This window comes from Sorex fumeus, unplaced genomic scaffold (genome assembly GCF_029834395.1).
Source record: "Sorex fumeus unplaced genomic scaffold, SorFum_2.1 ptg000131l, whole genome shotgun sequence".
NCBI lineage: Eukaryota > Metazoa > Chordata > Mammalia > Eulipotyphla > Soricidae > Sorex > Sorex fumeus.
In genome coordinates, this window is record NW_026606188.1 from 23786053 (window position 1) to 23807727 (window position 21675).

At 39.5% G+C, this 21675-nt stretch overlaps 1 protein-coding gene across 1 annotated transcript in view; it reads left to right on the forward strand.

The window, feature by feature from the left end:
- ST7L (suppression of tumorigenicity 7 like) overlaps positions 1-13696 on the forward strand; it is a 95813-nt gene extending 82117 nt beyond the window's left edge. The window contains exon 14 of the mRNA XM_056138971.1: positions 13308-13696. Within this exon, the coding sequence (XP_055994946.1) occupies positions 13308-13486 (179 nt within the window). The 3' untranslated portion in view covers positions 13487-13696. The remainder of the gene's footprint in view (positions 1-13307) is intronic.
- Positions 13697-21675: the final 7979 nt, after the last annotated feature.

Genomic DNA, 21675 nt, shown 5'->3' on the forward strand with positions numbered 1-21675 from the left:
TGAAATTTAGAAAGAGTCTAAATGGTGGAGGGAAGGCAACAGTGGCAGTGTGATTGGTATTGGAATATTGAATGCCTGTAACAAATCATCATGAACAACTTTGTAAGTCATGGTGTTTAAATAAAGTGTGTGTGGGGGGGGAAGAAACCGTCTAAATACTACTTAAACACTATTTTATTTGGGGAGCTGAAGGGAAAACTACTATTTCAGCCTGGTGTAGGATGTAAAAAGGTAAGGTAAAGGCCCTCCCGTTGATCGTCGATTTGCTCGAGCGGGCCCAGTAACGTCTCCATTGGAGACTTTGTTGTTACTGTGTCTGGCATATCGAATACTCTCGGTAGCTTGCCGGGCTCTCCGAAGTGTAGGATGTATTTGAATAATTTATTTCTAAATATTTTTTGAGGACAGATGTGGTTTACTGGTAGAGCCCATGTCTTTTACACATCAGGCCCCCAAGTTTAATACTTGTACCATATAAATACGTAAGTAGACAAATAAATATTTTTGACTAAAATCCTGTGCAGATGTAATAAAAGACACAAAAATTTTAAATAATAGGGTGTTTAAATGACTCACCTACTTCAGTACTGAGCAATGTGTGAACAACAGAAAAGTCTTAGGTGTAGCTTTCATTTTGGGGGGTGGGGAATTCAAAGTGACTTTTCTTGATAATGAAAGCAAGTAGAGCAGGTGGACAAATGCAGCTGCAAGTGAGGTGACAAGGGAAATCAAGAAGCATCTTTGTAGGGGCTGGAGCAGGTAGGGCATTTGCCTTGCACACGGCCAAACCAAGTTCGATTCCCAGCATCCCATATGGTCCTCCGAGCACCACCAGGAGTGATTCCTGAGTACATGAGCCAGGAGTAACCCCTGTGCAAATACCCGGTGTGATTCAAAGAGCAAAAAAAAAAAAAATTTTTTTTAAATTATAAAAGGAAGGCCAGAAATGTGGCTTTTCAGTAAAGAGCTTGTCTCCATTCAGGAGACCTGGAGATCTGGCCTGAGGGAAGAAGAAAAAGGGGGAAGGGAGCAAGCAGAGACTGGAGGGAGGAAAAAGTAATGAAAGAAAGAAAGGAATGAGAGAAAAGAGAGAAGGGTGAAAGGGAGGAGGGGAAGTAGAAAAACAAAATGCAAAGAGAGGAAGAAAGGAGAAAGGGAGGGAAGGGAAGAATACAGAAGAAAGAGGGAAAGGAGGGAGGGAGGGAGGGAGGGAGGCAGGAAAAAAGAAAGAGAAAGAAACAGTGAAAGACAGAAAGAGAAAGAAAAAAGGAAAGATGTGACCTAGTGGTTGAGGAATTGCTTTGCATGTGTGTGACCCTGGGTTTGAGTCTTGCCACTATCACCACCAAATAAATAGTAGGAACAGTCATGTTTTTGTTTGTTTTTGTTTTAGCTCCATAGCTGACTCAAATTTTACTCCCCGCTCTGCACTCAAGCATCACTCCTGACCTTGCTTGAGGGACCATATACATTGCTGAGGATCAAAGTTGGGTTGGTCCGTGTCAGGCAAGCACCGTACCCACTACACTATCACTCTGGCCCCAAGAACAGTCATCTTACAACTATTTTGAAAGGGGGTTTGTTCTTTGTGGAGTGATCATATGCATTTCCAGGGATTAAGCCTGGGCTGGCCATGGACAAGGCAAGTGCCTTACCCCTGAACTATCACTCTGGCCCCATTATAAACAGTTTTTTTCATTTTAAATATTTAAAGAAGGAATATCAGTTTTCAGAAAATAAAGGAATTCAAGGAAACATTTCCCAACTCATTCTGCGAAACCATTATTACCCTGATATCAATATGAGACAGAAAACATTACCAAAAATGTACAGAACAATATGTCTCATAAATATAGATGCAGTTGTTGTCAGCATAATTATTTTAATTTTTTCAATTTTTATTTTTTGGTATGTAAACAATCTTTTTTAATTTTTAAATGAAACACCATGAAGTACAGTTACAGACTTACAAACTTTGGTGCTTATGTTTCACACATACAATGATTGAGTACCCATCCGTCCACCAGTGCCCATTCTCCACCACCAGTGTTCCTAGTATCCCTCCCGCCATCCCTGCCCCATCACCACCCTCTCCCTCCTCTGTGGCAGGGCATTCCCTTTTGCTCTTTTTCCTTTGGGGTGTTATGGTTTGCAATACAGGTATTAAGTGGCCATCACGTTTGGTCTATAGACTGCTTTCAGCATGCATCTCCCATCCCGAGCAGGCCCTCCAAGCATCCCTTTACTTGATGGTCCCTCCTCTACCTGAGCTGCCTTTTCCCCCAGCACGTGAGGCTGGCTTCCAAGCCCTGGGGCAGTCTTCCTGGTCCTTATCTCTACTATCCTTGCATGTTAGTCTCCCATTCTGTTACTTTATATTCCACAAATGAGTGCAGTCCTATGTCTGTCCCTCTCTTTCTGACTTTTCACTTAGCATGATACTGTCCATGTCAATACACTTATATGTCAGCATAATTTTAACAAACTGAAACAATATCTAAAAAGCATTATACTCCAAGACCAAGTGGGATTTACCTCATAAATGAAAAGTTTACTTACATCTGAAATATTTGATATTAACAGACAGTTTTAAAAAGGCAATTGAGAGAAATTCAACACAAATGCATGATTAAAGTTTTTCTGCAACAGGAATGAAAGAGAATTTCCTTAATCTGATAAAAAAAAGTATATATGAAATAATATTCTCTTTAATGTTGAAAGACTGAGTGCTTTCCTGTAACTATCAGTAAGGCTGTCTGCTCTCACTGGTTTAATTCATCATTATAAAGGAGTTTCCTGTAGCACTGTGCTCCCGTTGTTCATCCATTTGCTCAAGCAGGCACCAGTAATGTCTCACAACAAATTGTGAGACATGTTGTTACTATTTTTGGCATATTGAATACATTGCAGGTAGACAAAAAGAAATAAAAGGATTCATATTGAAAAGGAGGAAGTAAACTGTCTTATTTACAGATGACATGATTTTCGGTGTGGGAAATCCTAGGAAATATGTATAAAGAATAAATTGAGCAAGATTGCTATAAATTATGATATGTACTAACATGAACATTTTGAAATTAAGTTTAGAAAACAATTCAAATCATTATAAGTTTTTATAATGGAGAGAAAACTTACACATTAAAATGTACAGAATATCACTGAGAAAAATTAAATTTAAATAAATGGGAAAACATTCCATGTTTGTGAATTGAAAAACTCAGTATTATTTATCAGTGATACACTGATTAACAACAGGGATGTTTCATGAGAAATGTTAGGTGATTGTGCAGATTCATAGTTATTTACACAACCCTGATAGCCTGCTAGAACACCATAATATTGGCGACTAGTTGTTGACCAAGGCATTGTTAAATCATTGATGTATGACTACAGTTCTCTGCAAATTGATGTATTGATCTTTGGGCATTTAATAAATTATGTTTATTAGTGCTTATCAAAATACCAGAAGGAATTTTTCAAAAAGTGACAAGTTGCGCCAAAATGTATATGGAAAATTAAAGGATATGAAATATCAAAGTAGGGGGTCGGTAGAGAGGCCAGCAGCCCACGTCATAGAGCAGGTGCCAGTAGTGCAAGTCTCTGGGGTCAGGCCCCAGCACTGCACAGCCTCCTGGGCATGACCCTGTTGGTCCTGCGCCCTGCTGGGAGTCACCTCTTTTGAAAAAAAGTTCATACTAAAGAACAAAGATGGAGAGACTCTGCTTCCCAATTTTACAAAGAACACTGAATTAGAACACCCAGAAACTTGTAGACTGATTCCTAAGAGTGTTTGCATACCCTCTTCTTTCAAGATGTTAACCTTCAGTAGAGAATAGGCTAGCCCAGTGTTTTTCAGCCTTTTTACTTCAGTGGACCAGACTAGCAGTTGAAAACCTCTTATCTATATTTTCTGTCTTAGGTGTCTTGTTATCTGCTCAGTGGTTTCCTCTATAAACAGCTAGCTTTCTCTTTGAGTTTTATTTTTATCATTTAACCAATATGAAAGCATTCTGAAGGTTATAAATACTAGCAACATGATACAAACCTCTGCCAGTCTTGAAGCCAATACCATTAGAACTAAAATCTGGGAAGAAAGTTTCAGTTTTCCAACCCTCACATTTAATGAGCCTGGAGCCAGTGGGTGAGACCCTTGCTTACATGTGCCAGGATTTGTGCCTGGCACCACCAGGAGTTATTCCTGAGCCAGGAGGAACCCCTGAGCATTGCTGGGTGTGGTCCGAAAACAAGACAAACTAAGAATTTAATGAACCTTAAATCTTAAACAAGTAGATGAAAATTTAGGGGAGATCATGGAAGCTAAAATATACTTTTATTTTTTCCCAGGGCCTTTTATTTTTCTCTATTATCTGAGAGAAATTATCTTGTAGTATTCTGAGCTCTCAAAGTCCTTTGTGTACTTCTTAATTTTTCCCTTATAGCTAGTGAATTTATAGGCTAGAATTTTCTTTATTGTTCTATAATATTTTTCATAAAAATGATACCCAAATATTACTTGAATTAGTTGGATTTATTAATTCTTGCCAAATCTGCTGTAAACTTAGTGCTTTTTTTAAATTTTTTTCCCTTCTCTGTTCATCGAATTGCTCAAGCAGGCCCAGTAACGTCTCTATCATGAGACTTGTTACTGTGTTTGGCATATTGAATGCACCACAGGTAGCTTGCCAGGCTTTGCTGTGCGGGCGAGATACTCTCGGTAGCTTGCTGGGCTCTCCAAGAGGGACAGAGGAATCAAACCAGCTCGGCCAGGCCAGCTGTGTGCAAGGCGAATGCCCCACTGCTGTGCTTTGTGGGCTGGAGGGATATCACAGTGGGTAGGGCGTTTGCCTTGCCTGTGGCCGAGCTGGCCAACCCGAGTTCGATTCCTCCGCCCCTCTCAGAGAGCCCGGCAAGCTACTGAAGTATCTTGCCTGCACAGCAAAGCTGTGATGTATTCAATATGCCAAACACAGTAACAACAAAGTCTCACAATGGAGACATTTCTGGGCCTACTCGAGCAAATCGATGAACAACGGGAGGAAAGTACCCTTCTCTGAACTCTGCTGTTACAGGTTAGTACAAAGACTGGTAAACAATGTGTACAGTGTGAGTTGTGTGGGATAGACTGTGAGGCAGGTGTGGGAAGGTGCTTGGGATGCTTGAAGAATGGTAAATCTATCATGCAGTAGGAGAAACATGTTTGAAAATAAGAGTGGGGGAAGTCATGAAGTTCAGGATTTGAGAATATATCTATAAGGTCTCACAGGTATGCACATACACACATTTATATAGGTTAAAATATTAAGTAATTTATTGGGACTGGAGAGATAGCACAGTGGGTAGGGCATTTGCCTTGCACAGGGCCAACCCGGGTTCAATTCTCAGCATCCCACATGGTCCCCTGAGTACCGCCAGGAGTAACTCCTGAGTGCAGAGCCAGGAGAAGCCCCTGTGCGTTGCCGGGTGTGACCCAAAAAAGCAATATATATATATATATATATATATATATATAGTAATTTATTTAGCATGTATACATATATAGTCTTTCCCTTCCCTCTCATACTTTTTTGGTTGCTGCTGTTGTAGTGACCAGGGGTTACAAACACGAATGACTGTGGTGTTCACATACTGGCCACAGTGCTCTTTGGGGCCGTACACCGTACACAGTTGTAGGACTTGGACACTTGCTTGCCAGGGGTTGCACTTTTAGTTGTGCTTATGCACATTCTGGTTGTAGTGTTTGCTGAAGATTGCACACACCTGACTGTGTGTTATTTGGCAGTGTTGTGTTCCAAGCAACCATTGCTAGGACAATTATTGGTGCTAGTGTGTAGCCCCAGAAGCAAATTTGAGACCTCACACTTTGTAGGCAGGTGCTTTTGCTACTCTTGGGTCCTCATGAATAGCCTTTTTAATTTTTTCTAATTGAACATATAAGGTGTACATTGTACCTCTAGCGACATTCCCTGCCACATACATTGTTTTTACATTTTTTTGACATTTTACATTGCTTTTACATTTTTCTTTAAATAATATATAGGGCTAAGAGATACTTGTAAATAATATATATAATGTAGTACAAAACTATATTCTTTTTTTTTTAAACTATATTCTTTAAAACAGTAAATGTCATACATTCTTTGTGTATAAATAATAGAAAATTACTCAAGCTAGCTTAAGAGGGGCTGGAGCTATAGCACAGTGGGTAGGGCATTTACCTTGAATGCAGCAGACCCGGGTTCGATTCCCAGCATCCGATATGGTCCCCCAACACTGCCAGGAGTAACTTCTGAGTGCAGAGCCAGGAGTAACCCCTGAGCATCACTGGTGTGAACCAAAAAGCAAAAACAAAACAAAACAAACTAGCTTAAGAGAATTGGATGTTTACACTTGAATAGATGTGGCCCATTGCCGGCACTTTCTATCTTCGTTGTCTACGCACCAACATACAATTATGATGGAGAAATTGAGAAGTTCTACATGGAGATGGAGAAGTTCTATAAAGAAGACCATACCTTCTACAAGATCATTGTTGGTGATTTTAATGCCAAGATAGGACCGAGATCAGCCAAAGAACTCCACATCGGGACCCATGGCCTAGAATGGAACGAACAGGGTGAGAGACTGTCTGAGTTCATCATGTCGACCAAGACCATCCATGGTAACTCACAGTTCCAGAAGGCCGAATCTAAACATTGGACATGGGAGTCTCCCGGTGGATGGTTCCACAACGAAATAGACCACATCATATTCAATCGACGGTTTTGCCTGACCAATGTCGCTGTTGTCCCAAAATTCCAAACAGGATCTGACCACCGTCTCCTTAGTGCAAAATTCTACTTCACAGAGTGGGGAAAAAGGGCTGCAAAGTTTCTAAGAAGAAAACTCCCAGAATGACTACCAACTGGGAGCTCTTTGGCACTATTGAGGCAACATGGGAAGATGCTGTTATTGACAACATTGATGAGGAATATGATCGACTGGTTCAGCACCTCCATGATTGTGTGAGGAACGCCAAGAGAGAGATAGCCACAAAAAAATACCTGCCTTCGAAAGCTCTTGAGCTTATTCACCAACGTGGTTTGGCACATGCCTCAGGCAACTGCAAGCGAACTTCAGAGCTCGCAAAGCAGTGCAGAGAAGCAGTAAAGGAAGACCTCAAAAAGAGAAGAGCAGAAGTGCTGGTAGATGCGGCAGAAGCCGAGAAAAGCATTTGTAACGTCTGCCTGTTCTTCACCAACTACCAGACCAAGATGACTGCCTTCCAACGTCCTCATGTATCTATCACATCTTCTAGAAGGGCAATGGAAAAGATTATCCATGACTTCTACTCAGATCTCTTCGATAGCCATGTCCACCTGCCTACATACCAAATTCCGCAGGATGGATATGTCATTCCCAATGTTCTCCCTTCCGAAACCCAACACGCCATTTCATTGGTAAAGAAATGAACAGCACCCAGCCCAGACAAGGTCAGACCTGAACACCTGAAGAACCTGCCGTCAGTACTCATCAATACACTGGCTCGGCTCTTCACACGCTACCTGTCTGAATGCAAGGTTCTGTCCAATGGAAAACCAGCAGGACTGTACTACTGTACAAAAAGGGAGACATCCACGACATTGGCAACTATCACCCAATCTGCCTATTGTCTGTCATCTACAAGCTGTTCACTCGAGTCATCCTGAATAGGATTGGCAGAACACTAAATGATGGACAACCATGCGAGCAAGTCGGGTTCCGCAAAGGATTCAGCACCATCGACCATATCCAAATGATAACCAAGCTCATTGAGGTTTCTCAGGAGTTCAAGATGCCGCTCTGTCTAATGTTCATTGAGTTAAAGAAGGCCTTTGATTCTGTTGAGATGGAAGCCGTCATTGAAGCCCTAGCCAACCAGGGCATTCAAACTCAATACATGAGGATCCTCCGTGAACTGTATTACAGATTTACTACCAGGATCTCACCATTTTACAAAGAAGTGATCATTGATGTCAAGAGAGGGGTTAAGCAGGGTGATACCATTTCACCAAAACTCTTCAGTGCTACCCTCGAGAACATCATGCGACAACTGGAATGGGAAGGAATGGGAGTGAAAATAGATGGTCAGCAACTACACCACCTCCGCTTTGCTGATGACATCATTCGAATAACACCAAACATTAGCCAAGCAGCACAAATGCTGGCCGACTTCGACCATGAGTGTGGAAAGGTCGGACTACAGCTGAATCTCATGAAGACAATGTTTATGAGAAACAGCCTCGTTCCTGACGCTCCATTCGCTCTCAATGGAATGACCATCTCCGAATGCAACAGTTATGTGTACCTAAGTCAAGAAGTCAACATGACAAATGACTTGGCATCTGAGTTGCGCAGGAGGAAGAGAGTCGCTTGGAACGCCTTCAAGAGCGTTGAAAAAATAGCTAAGAGGACGAAGAACCTCCGGCTCCAGGCACATCTCTTCAATTCCAGTTCTTCCTGCATTAACATACGCCTCAGAGACCTGGGCCCTACACAAACAGGATGAGAACACTATTTGGGTCTCCCAAAGAGGAATTGAAAGAGCTGTGCTTGGAGTATCACGTTTCACTCAAATGAGAGAAAGGATCCGGAGTTCTGACCAACATGGATGATTAAGAGTCGTTTGCCACTGTCTCGTTTGCCAAGGCGTCAAAAATCAGATGGACTGGACACGTAATGAGATTTGGAGAGGACCGCTGGACTAGAGCCATTACCGACTGGATTCCGCGGGACATCAAAAGACCGCGTGGCCGCCCACCTTTCGAGATGGTCAGACTTCTTCATCAAGACCCTGAACGATCAGTTTGAGGCTCTTCGTGTTCCTAGAACGAACAGACGCCATTGGGCTACACTAGCACGCGACAGGGACAAATGCAGACGTTACTGGTGCCCGCTCAAGCAAATTGATGATTAACAGGAAGTCAAGTGATCAAGTGATCGCTGGTGTGGCCCAAAAAGCAAAAACAAAACAAAAGAAACTAGTTTAAGAGGGAATTGTTGGAAAGAACCTGGATAACCCCAAAGAATCCAGAGGCAGTAGAAAAGAAAATTTCTCAGTTTTTGGTGACTGTTTGCATTTGCATTTTCTCCTATTCTTACTTTTTTTTTCTCCTTTCCCAGTTCTATATTCTCTTTGTATGAGCTCCCATTTCTGTTTCCCAGTCAGTCTGCTTAATTGGGGGTGGGGGGTGGGGGGGTAGAGAGCACAGCTGGCAATGCTTAGGCGTACTCTTGGTTCTGAACTCAGAAATCACTCCTGGCATTCTTGGAGTATCATGTGGAGTGCCAGGGATCAAACCTGGGTCAGCTGCATGCAAGGTAGATGCTCTACCTGCTATACTGTGTCTCCAGCCCCATATCTCTTGCTGTGCATTTTGACTTCCCTTCTCAGACTTAATGTAGTTAAATTGATGTCCCTAATACAACTCTGAATTTACATGACACCTATTCAGACAAATGATAGAGCATGACTGTCTTAATCCCACTTTTTAAAAATTTTTAGGAAGAACATTAGGTTTATTCAGATATCCATACCATATCTAGTTATTGTGGCCTAATTCATTATTTATCACATTGTATAAACAAAACATCAAGGGTTCCTAATATGTCTCTCTCTCCATCACCAAACCAACTTGGGTTCTAGGCATGAATGCAATCATAAAAAGAAGTTATAAAGTGAAATATACAATAAGGATGTAATCACAGGGACACAGAAATGTCTAAGGAGTGGGTAAAGAGTCTGGAAGATTCAGTGAAGGACTCAGAACTAGACATCGAGACACTTAAGAGGTAGAAGAGATTTCCAGTGAGGAGGATCTGAGATTTTATAAGGTAGTTATGAGAAGATTCCATTGACTTTGGCAATTAAAAGGATAAGAGAAATTTCATTTTTTCTTTCTAGAATGGTGATAATAGAAGTTTTTAAATTTTTCCATATTAATAGGAATAGGGATAGAGATGAGAGTGATAGTACAATGGGGAGGGCATTTACCTTGCATACAGCTAACCCAGGTTCCATCCCTGGCATCCCATATCGTCCTCTAATATTTCCAGTAGTAATTCCTGAGTGCAGAGCCAGAAGTAACCTCTGAGCATCACTGTGTGTGACTCAAAAACATACCAAAAAAAATTAGGAACAGTGATATTTAAGATAAAGGAGCAAATCTTCATTTATGGAACATTGAAATGCAAGACTCTAATATGGGACCAGAGAAGATAGTACAGGGGTTGAGGCAAATGCCTTGTATGTTTATTCCCCATTATCACATCGTCCCCTGAGTATTACAGGCCTGGAGGCCCTATGTGTTGACAGGGTGACCTAGATAATGCCTCATACTGCAGGTCCTGAGCAGTACCTTATTCCTCAGGTCATCCAGCTGTGAGCCAGGTTGACTAAGAATTGTCCTGAGCAGCCCCTGGTGTCCCTGAAGCATTACTTGGGAGATCTCACAAAGAATGTACTAGGCCAGTGAGAAAATACAGTAGGCAGGGCACTTGCCTTGCTTGTGGCCCACCCAGGTTTGATGCCTGACACACTATATGGCCCCCCTAGTGCAGGATGATCTCGGAGTGCCTAACCACACATAAGCCAGTATCCCCTAACACCCCTTTCCTGGCCAAAAAAAAAAAGTCCCTCAAATCATTATAAAGATTATCTGGTATAACACCACCTTCACACAGTAATATGAATAAAGTCTTAGTTGGGATTGAGTATTGTGAGAGACATAGCCTATAAAAAGTAGTTTTATTTTTGGCAGGTCTTTAGCTCCATATAGGGTGACACTCATTTGCAAATGTATAAAGGTACCAAAGGAGAGATGTGCTAGGAGTGGAGTAGTTTGATTATATTGTATGTCCTTAGATTATTTTCTCTGCTCTCTAACTGTGTGGTAGAATGAGTTTATTAAAATAATGTGGAATTCTTAATACCCAGGAGTATGTAATGTTTTTTTGTTTTCAATATTCCTTCAACCTTGATATGACTTACAACATTCTGGAATTCAAGCTCAAACTTGAACTATTCCCCTCGATCACATAGCTATTTCGTTGTTTTTTATGCCTCCTGTTACATTTTTCTCTGCAAGCCAGTGATGAAATTTGAACTTGAATTCCAAGGGACTCTTTCTATACTAGTCATTCATAATATTGATGAATTAGCCAAACATTGACTGACAAATGACTCTACAGAAAGCAATAGAGAAATAGGTTTCTTTTGCTGTATAATTTTTGGAAAGTATTTCACTGAAACTTCACTTTTTTACCTTAAAAAGTAGGGTTAGTACTATCTCATAGGATTATTGAAAAAAATCAAACAAACCAATATAAATTATTTTATAAACCACAAAATGATGGGATAAACTACTAATTTTGGTATTTCTCAAATGATAGAAACTATATCAACCATTAGCACATGAAAGTATTTGTTTGCAATCTTTGCAAGTGCCTTGGTTGGTTTCTCTTGGTGTGCTGATAGTTATCTGCTCATTATTCAGAGATAGGAAAAATGAACCTGCTGTATCTTTGGGTACTAAAAGCACAGTGTTTCTAAAGCTTTAAAAGTTTCTAACTTTTAAATTCAGATTTAGTACTTTTTGTTTTAAATATTGCAGGGCTAGAAGTGTTCTTTATTTTTAATGACTTTGGGTTTTGGTATATTCTTTCTGAATATAGTATAGAAAACTCCATGACTACTGCAGGAAACTGAGGTGTAATCCTCTCTGTGAATCATTATGTCTGAAAAGGAGTAAAATTTATAGCTGACCTTGATTCAGTACAGAATTAGTCATCCCTTACTTATGCAGGATATTACATCAGGAATTCCTGGGTTTGTGTCCAGCCCTGAGTGGTCAACTTTCTGGACTAATGAAGTCCCAGAATAGTTCTCAGTTTCATATACATGTATTGAGCACCTACTGTGTGCCAAGCATTATAATAGATTTATGTCAACATTGTTGTTAAAATTTCAGATAAGATATATGAATAGTTTAATATGATTGGTACTGAAATGTCCGATCATTAAAAAGATTATACTGAGTAAAATTGTACTGTGAAAGTGGTAAAATAACAGAACTTCACTCATATTCTTCACCCTAGGATTTTATTATACTAATTCAATTTTTACTCTACTGAATGTAAAGACCACATAATAGAACATCTTTTTTTTTCCATTTTAGGTCACACTGGGCTTTGGGGACAATATGGGGTGGTAGGGATCTAATCTGGGTCAGGTATGTGCAAGGCACACTGTATTAACTCCAGTTCTAGAACGCTTATTAATAGCTTAATAAAACTGGGGCCAGAGTAATAATACAGCAAGTATGGCACTTGCTTTCCACTCAGCTGACCCAGGTTCAATCCTTGACATCCCACATGGTCCCCGCCCACAACCCTCAGCCCAGCCAGGAGTAATTCCTGAGTGCAGAGCCAGTAGTAACCCCTGAGCAATATAGGAGTGACACAAAAAAACAACAACAAAAAAAAATTTAAAAACTGTTCTTTAAAATAAATAGCTGAGTTGCCTTGCACGCGGCCGACGCGGGTTCAATTCTTCCACCCCTCTCAGAGAGCCGGCAAGCTACTGAGACTATCTTGCCCGCATGGCAAAGCCTGGCAAGCTACCTGTGACGTATTCGATATGCCAAGAACAGTAACAAGTCTCACAGTGGAGACCTTACTGGTGCCTGCTGAAGCAAATCAATGAACAGAGGACAGAGCTACAGTACTACAGCTGAGTAAAACTATAAACTGATGATTCTAGGAAATCTTTATATATATACATATATACATATATTTTGTAGTGCTTTGTCTCTGGCTATGTAGACAGATATCTGGCTTGTAGATATGCTGTCATTGTGGGAGCAAATAATGAATAGCTAGCTTCAGCTTTGCTTAGTTACACACTTTTCTGACCTCCCTCCCTCCCTCCCTCCCTCCCTCCCTTCCTTGCTCCCTTTCTTCCCTCCCCCTCCCCCTCCCCCTCTCCCTTTTTCCTGCACTCTTTTGTTTTGTTTTGGGGGCCACACCTGGCAGTGCTCAGAATTTACTCCTGGCTCTATACTTAGGGGTCACTCCTGGTATGCTTGAGGGACCATTTGTGGTGTTTGGGATTGAAATTAGGGTAGCTGTGTACAAGGCAAATGCACCTCTAGCTTCCTGCTGGTCCAGAACCTCTCTGTCTTTTCAAAACTATTTTCTTTTTGTGGTTGTTTTAAAAAAGAGATTGTTTTAAAATATTAAAGCATTTATACTATTACTATGAAAAACTCCATTTCTGCTTTTCTCCCTTGCAGCTTTTCATCATGTTTCTGTTTACCCCAAGAAAGACCTTCCTTTTTTCATCCATTTCACAGCAGGATTGTGTTCATCCACAGCAATGATAGCCCTTCTCACACATCAGTTTCCTGAAATCATGGGTGTTTTAGCTAAAGCTGTAAGTATGATCTCAAGGACTTTTGTAGAATATTTGTAAAATGCAAGAAACCATATGTGATCTGTTTGTATAGTTGAGCAATGGAAGATATTTGTTATAGTAAATTACAGGAATTGATTTCTAAAGTGTTGCTATAAATATGTCATTCTTTTGTGACTTGAACCATAGTTTTGTTGCTTAAAAGTGTAAAGTATATAATGCTTTATATAATAAAGTTTTTCTTTGTAGAACATTTTTTTGGTGGTAAATGTGGTACTTGTTACAATGAAAGAGTAATCTCGTTAAGATGCATTTCTTTGGTATTTTTAAAAGTCTCTATTTTGTAAATAAGTTTTGATTTTTTTAAATTAAATGAAATCTTTAGTTCTAAGGATTTTCTGTTCTTTAAATTCTTGATTGCAGTTATAAGGTGGGACAGAAGAAACATTTGTTCTGGATATAGAATATACTTATTCATCCAGTTCTCCCTATTACTGTGTCTGCCAGTTCTTATTAATCTCCTCCAAACTTAGGTATAGAACTATGTAAGACCTTTATTTTTTTATCTTTTAATTTTGAACTACTTCTCTATTTTCTGAGCCAGGTCAAGGAGTTTGTGAGGACTGATAGTAGAAAAGATGTTAAATAATTATTTTGTTCTTTTGCTCAAAACTTTTAAATTAAAAGTTTTACTGGGTCAAGTAAAGCCACCAAGATACCTGTAAAAGTCTCCGAACCTTTTTTTTTAAAAAAGTCTTTCTTGTACATCTCTGCAGTTCTGCCTCAGAAAGAAAATGCTGGAACTGGGTATCGTGCTTGCCTTGCATGCTGCTGACATGACTTAATCCCTGGCACCCTATATGGTCCCCAGAACATTGCCAGGAGTGATTCCTGAGATCAGAGCCAGGAAAAAGCCCCGAGCACAGCCAAATGCACCCCCACAAAATAAAAGGGAGAAAAGAAAGAAAGTGTTGGTTAGTATAGTCCCACACAGAAAAACAGAGGAACAGGGGCCAGAGAGATAGTACAGTGGATAGGGAGCTTGGCTTGCACATGGCTGACCAAGGTTCAATTCCAGGTGCCCTATATGGTCCTCTGAAGCCACATCAGGAGAGATCACTGAGCATGGAGCCAGGAGTAAGCCCTAATCACTGTCAGGTGTAGCCCCCCAAACAGAACAAAACCCAAACCCAAAACAAAACCAGATAACCTTTTAAACAGTTCATCCCTTAATAATGTATATTCTACGTTTTTCTCTGTAAGCTTATATTCTGATTCTCTGTTTCTTCACAATTCATTTTCCTTCCTTCACAATTCCTCTCCTGCCTCTCCTGGGCTGGAGAGATAGGACAGTGGGGAAGGCTCACAGCTCTTGGGTTTGGCCTCTAGCACTGCATATGGTCCTACATAAGGAGCACTGCCCAGGGATGAGCCCTGAGGATGCAACCAGGAGTAAGCTTTGTGCATCACCAGGGCATAAAAAAAGAATGTAAGAAAAGTAAAGAAAGGAAGCACAAGGATCAGTTCATTTTCTTTTGGCACCAGTACTCAGAGCACTGTTTTTTCTTTTTTCCCTGAATGTCTACTGTTTAATGTGTTAAGTTCCACTTGGTTATAGACCTAGGAGTCAGTGTCTGAGCTTGATTCTGAGTCAGGCTTCAGGAAGAATGACTTTACATTGTTGCTCAGGGATTGTAGATATCTGGGTGAGAAAATGTTTTCAATTAGTGTAAAGAAGAAGGTTTAGTAATTGTATCATCTGTGTTTGCTGTGGTGCTGACTGGGGAGTCAGTGAGTCGCCATCTGAAATGACTTTACCTTGTTATATGGCATGGAAAAAAATTGTACTAGAAAGGGAATCCCATCCATTTAACAACTGGAAAAGATATTGTATTTGAGACTGTAGACAGGAAGAAGAAGAGATGGTTCCTAAATTTCTCTCAGGGATTAGAAGGAGGTAAAATGAAGTGAGGAGGGAGGTACAGACTCTTTAGTTGATGTGTAGCAGTTGCTGGTAGTGAATGTCAAGTATTCTCATCATTTGTTTGATCTGTTAACATTAGTGTTTAGCATTTACCTTTACCTGAGGGACTCATCAGTGCACCAGAAGAACCTGTAAAATGGTATCACAGAAGCTCCATAAGCATTCCCTCAGTAGAATTGAAGAATGAAAAATCACACATTTTAAAATTAAAGCTTTTAGTTCTGACCACGTGTTACTCTAATTGATGGACAAAAAAATAAGCATTTACTGTTTTTGGCATTTTTGTGACTGGTGCAGATTTTTATAGCCATGTTTTGTCCCTGCGACCTTAACATGTGTAATTTGAGCTCCAAAATGCTAAATATTTACTAAAAGTGCCTGCAAATCAATATTTGGTGTACAGTAATTTCAAGACTGATTGCATGTACAAGTTAATGGCAAATGGTTACAGAGTAGGCAGTCTCTAACTTTTAAGCACAACATATACATACCTTGAGAAGCAGGTAGCTGGCAAGGGAACTGGAGACTCAAATTCTACATCTTCACTGTTTAATGAAGTGTAGTTTATATACAAGCAACATTACCATTGCCCAGAAACTTACTAGAAATGCAGAATGCCAGGCACCCTTCCAGAATTCTTGGATCTGCATTTTAATATGATCATCCTATATAAACATTTCAAATTTGAGTAGCCCTGCTCTATTCTGTCACCAGTATGAGGAATTTTAAATGCCTCCATTGTGCTACTTTATCAAATGTGGAGAAGGGACAACATTGTTTTTCTTATGAGCATTTGAAGTGGACACTTGCTTTGAATTCTAGCCATGTCACGTATTAGCTGTGAACCTCGGATCAGGTTGTAAAACAAGAAGCATGCTGCCTCATGTATTTTAGTGAGGGTTTAATGTGTTTAAAATATGTAATGTATTTTTTAAAATCTTTGCTCTAGGTGTTAGTGGTTGTTGTTGCCATTTTTGTCATCACGTCGCCAAATGCAGCACTTTGCATTTGAACTCTTCCTAATAAATAGCAAACTCAAAATGCACCTCCCCATAGAAACACTAGCGTAAATGGTGATTAGGAATGGGTCACATAGTATCATTCATGCTCTCCTGGTACATCAGTGTATGAGAACTACAGGAAGATGAAAAATGTCTCCAGTGCTCAGCAGTGGCGAAGTGACTTATAGAACAGAATCTATGATAAGTTTCAAACTGCCCTGGCTAGCATTTTCAATTAAGTTAGCTATTTGATGGCCAAATATGGTAGAAATAGATGGAGAATCTAAGAAATTTTCTTTTCCTCCATTATTACCATTGTTTCTGATAGCTTTTACCTAATAGATGTTTTCCTATTGTTCACTAGCTAGAATAACTTCAGTTTGAATTTATTAAAATGCATTTGCTGCCAAACTGCTATTTTTGTAAGGACTTTCCAGTAGAATTAATGATTTTTGATAATGTTTGCTGTACAACATATCTAGATAAATGAAGAAAATGAACTAGAATATTAATGGTTCTAATATCCCATGCATGAGTGTCCATTTGCATAGTAAAAAGCTATGTGGACTAAGACTTCACTTTCAGCAAGTTGGAACTTTTTCCCCTCTCTGACTTTTCTCCTGGCTCAGATTAAAACCAAGTCTGACATTAGACATAGAGCAATGAAAAAAAAATTGCATAAATCCCTGGAGATGTGGAATGTGCTGATATCAGAGCTGATACTCACCAAGGCCAGAATTCCTGAAAAAGGAAAAATTGCTTTTAAGTGGTAGGTCATTTTCTCACCTGCTTTGAAGCCTGCTGGGTTAAATATGAGAGTTCAAAGTAAGGGTAGCCAGCAAAGCAAATGAACTGGAATCTGATTCTGCTTATCTGAAAGGAGCTTCTTTATTTAAGAACGGCACTGCCCTCTCCTTAGAGAACCAGTCTTCATCTGCTCCGGCCCCTTTCGTTTGTCGTTTGCAAGGAAAGCTTTCTTCTTAGTAAACCTTGGGAAGGCATTATCACAACAGTCAAAAGACTAAAGATGTTCTTTGGGGATTTCACTAACTTACTAATGAATTCAGGTTTATGGCATGTGACTTTAGTTCTTTGAATTCAGAAGAGTGGATATAAAAATCTCTAGTTGCATTTTAACTAAATAGGGCAATCTGAGTGATGTTGGCAGGAAAAGGTGTTATGGGTAGACAGAAATAGGATTTTCAAGTCGTTTGTTTCACAAGGCAAGGCTGTTGAAACTTGTTTCACTGAACACATGTTGTAGCTGTGCTGGGTGGGAATAGCCCTGTCTCCACATATTTCTACTAAGCTTTATGTGGGAAACTGTGGTTGGACATGCCAGTGATGAATTTCTGAGCAACTCATAATTGGCTGGCTCAGCTGTAACTAGGGCCTAACAATCTGCTTGATTAATTCTTTAAGGACTACATTAGCCAAGTTGTATGATTTCCAAAGATATAGGAGGTCAAATGTTATACTAACAAAGGACCTCTCTACAGAATGTTTCGCTGAGATTTCTTCAGTTCCCTTCACAAAAATGATTAACATTTTTCTCCTCAAATTACATTTTAAAAAATAATAAGCAAATACAATTGCCAAGTGTTTTTTTACTAAATTGTGATCAAAACTTTGGGGAAGGTTTTTCCACTCTTCTCCACTTTTTCTGGGGCAATAGATTATAATAATATTAATAGTTAGGGGTGTTTATTGTAATTTTTAAGGTACTTAATTTTCCATTGCTGTAACTGTGAAATCTTTTCATAGAATAAAGATTTTTTTATTCATTTTCTGACTTCATCAATACTAAAAGTCTGTGATAGTTGTATACCTCTTTATTAAAACTGAGGGCCACATCAGGACTTAAATTGGCAATTAAAATAAGTTTCTTGGGGCTGGAGAGAAAGAACAGCCGAGAGGGAACTTGCCTTGAATGCAGCTGATCTAGGTTCAATTCCCGGTACCCCATATAGTCCCACTGAGCCCCATCAGGAGTTATACCTGAACAGTGAGCCAGGAGTAAGCCCCAAGCATTGTCAGGTATGGCCATAAGACAAAAAAAAAATAGATATAAAATAAATTTCTCCCCTTTGTTTGAAAATGTATTCTTTTTTAAAAAGAAAAGATAGACTTTATTTTAATTCATAAAAACTTATAAGAGCTTTTAAAACATTTTGAATTATAACTAAGCTTATATTTGTATAAAATGCTAGTCTGGAACTATATTTGTACTATGGTTTCTGAACTATTTCCTAGAAACTATCTTGTTATAAAAGCACCCTATTCCAGGGCCAGAGTGGTAGTCCAAGGGTTAAGGCATGCATCTTGCATGCAGAAGACTGGTTCAATCCCTAGCATCACCTGATCTTCTGAGCATTGCTGGATATGGTCCAGGAAGCCCCCCAGCACCACCTCAGTTGGCCCAAGTAATCTGGCACTGCCAGACCCCATGGCAATTGCATGCTGGCTGTTGGACTGAACTACCAGTCCTGTTGACCAAGAATCACCAGAAGGGGCCTCCCCACAAAGAACCCCACAAAATAAAATAAAACAAAATAAAAATAACTTTATAAAGAGGGTCAGTGCAATAGTACAGTTGGTAGGGTGCTTGCCTTGTATGTGGCTGACCCAGGCTTGATCTCCTATACCCCATGTGGTCCCCTGAGCCCACTTCGAGTGATCCCTGAACACCGCTAGGTATGACCCCAAAACAAACAAAAATAATAATAGAACCAAATTAATTTATAAATTTGCTAGTATTTTCTTTATCCAAATATTCTATTTTTTTAATCCAAATGTTCTATATACTGAGCTCTTATAGGAAAAAATGTACAAGTCAGAACAGTGTAATTTTTGTTGCTTTGCTTTTGTTTGGGGGCCACACCTTGCGGTGATCCTGGCTCAGTGCTTGAGAGTACCCCCAGTGGTGCTTGGTGAACCGTGCATGGTACATGGGATTGAGCCCAGGCTTCCTTCATGCAGAGTATATGCTACATTCCTCTGTGCTGTCTCCCTGACCGGGGCAGTGTACTTTTAATATGTGTCTGTGCCTTCCTCAGCATTTAATTATGAAGTTTGTGGGAAGTTTCTGACAAGTATGAAGTTCACCAAAGCATGACTTAAATTTATTTGGCAGTATAATCATCTTTTCCCCCTCAAAATGAAAATCTCAGAGCTAAACTTTAGAACTCCTATCTGCAACTGCTACTAATTTATTTATTGCTCAATCACTTGTACTTGGAAAGTTGGACTATATAGCAGTTTGTGGAAGAACTGTGATTAGAAGAAAACCACTCATTCCAAATCTATTATACTAGCAACCTAAAATTCACGTTAGAAAATTTTACTTAAAATAACATTTAAAAAACTTTACCGTTTTTTTTAAGGAAAATGTTTGGTTTTGCTGATCCAACACAGTGGTCCAAAAGGAGAGAATAATGGGACAAAGAAAATTATCATCTTGAGGGATACTAGTTAGCTTTTTTCTTGAATGAAGTTGCATCCCCCCCACTCCCCAGTTAAATTTCTAATTCCCAAAAGAACTAAGTTAGTATGACTTCTTAATATATTACATTTCTAAACTAAAAGTAATTTGTATTTTTGTTAGTTACCTTTTAAAAAAGTTTTACTTACACTTTTATGTATAGTTATCAGAACTGTTATGATCTTCCAGTGTTATAGATGGGGAAGTGTGAGTCATTAAAAGTAAGTGATTTTCTTAAAAATCACACAGAAGACAGTATTTTAGTTGTGACATTTCTATGCATGGTTTCAATAACATACTACTTCCCAAGTACAAATTTAAAACCAAATATAATCAGAGGGTATATAGTAAATAGAACTACAGAATGCTTATAGTGATACAGTTTTGCCTGAGAGGTCTTCCTGTAGGGGTTGAATTTGGAGAAGAGCTTTTTTTTTTTTGACTTGCTTATTTTTGGTTTTTGGTGTTTGAGCCACACCCACCATTGCTTAGGGCTTACTCCTGGTTCTATGCTAAGGTTTAGGGTACTATAATGTGCCAGGGATTGAACCAGGCAAGTGCCTTAATTCCTGTTTCTCTGTCTCTGCCTCTGTCTGTCTGCCTGTCTGTCCGTCTGTCTTTCTCTCTCTCTCTCTCTCTCTCTCTCTCTCTCTCTCTCTCTCTCTCTTTCTCTCTCTCTCACTCTCTCTCCATGCCCTACCCCTCAAGGAGAAGGGTTTTAAGCAAAAAAGTTGATTTTTTTTTTTACAGAAAATTGTAGAAATGTTTAATGCAAAAGCAAAGACATAAGTAGATTTACTTTTTTTTTTTTAAACAGACACTGTCTCTTTTCACGATAAACCTTAAAAAACTGAACATTTGTTTTCTGTTTTTTTTTTTCAAACAGATTCACTGTAACTTCATTCCTATTTTTACTAGTTAACCACTTAAGGATGCTGTTTAATCATAACATACTCAACCATGTGAAGAATTTCAGTTTCTAAAATATAAAACAGTACTACAGAGACTATAGGCACCAGTTTATAATGATTGGGAGGGAATTTGGTTCTGAAATTGTTTAAACTTTCAGCATAATCTATGAATGCGTGTCTTAGGTTTTCACATTATTCTCTTTTCAAAATTAAAGGGTGTGTTTGTGAAGAATTATGGGGGGATGTATAAGTGAGCAGAATAAAATTTTGGTTTAAAACATTATAACTCGAGGTTATGGTGCCGCCAGCAGGTCAACCTGTACCAGCGGGGCAGTGCATCAGCAACCTGATAGTACCTTCAGGCTTCCTGATACCTCAAAGTTGCTCTGTGCCCCAGCAACTTGGGGCCAAGTTTATCAAGAAATTAAATGGCCAAAAGTTAGGTACGTGGGAGCCACGCTCACAAAACACCTTTGGTTCAGCTATATAAGCTCATTTATTGGCCTTATTTCAGAGACCTATAGATAAATCTTGAAAGAGATCAAAAGCCACAGTTTTTTAAAATTAATTTTTATTAGTGAAACACCATGAGGTACAGTTGTAGACTTACAAATTTTTGTGCTTGGGTTTCGATTATACAATGATCAAATACCCATCCCTCCACCAGTGCCCATTTTCCATCACTACGGAGCCCAGTATGCCTCCCACCCCCACCCCACCCCCCATCCCACCCTGCCTCTGTGGCAGGGCATTCCCTTTAGTTCTCTCTCTCCTTTTGGGTGTTGTGGTCTGCAAAAGAGGCATTGAGTGGCAATCATGTTCAGTCCATAGTCTACTTTCAACATACATCTTCCATCCTGGGAGGATCCTCC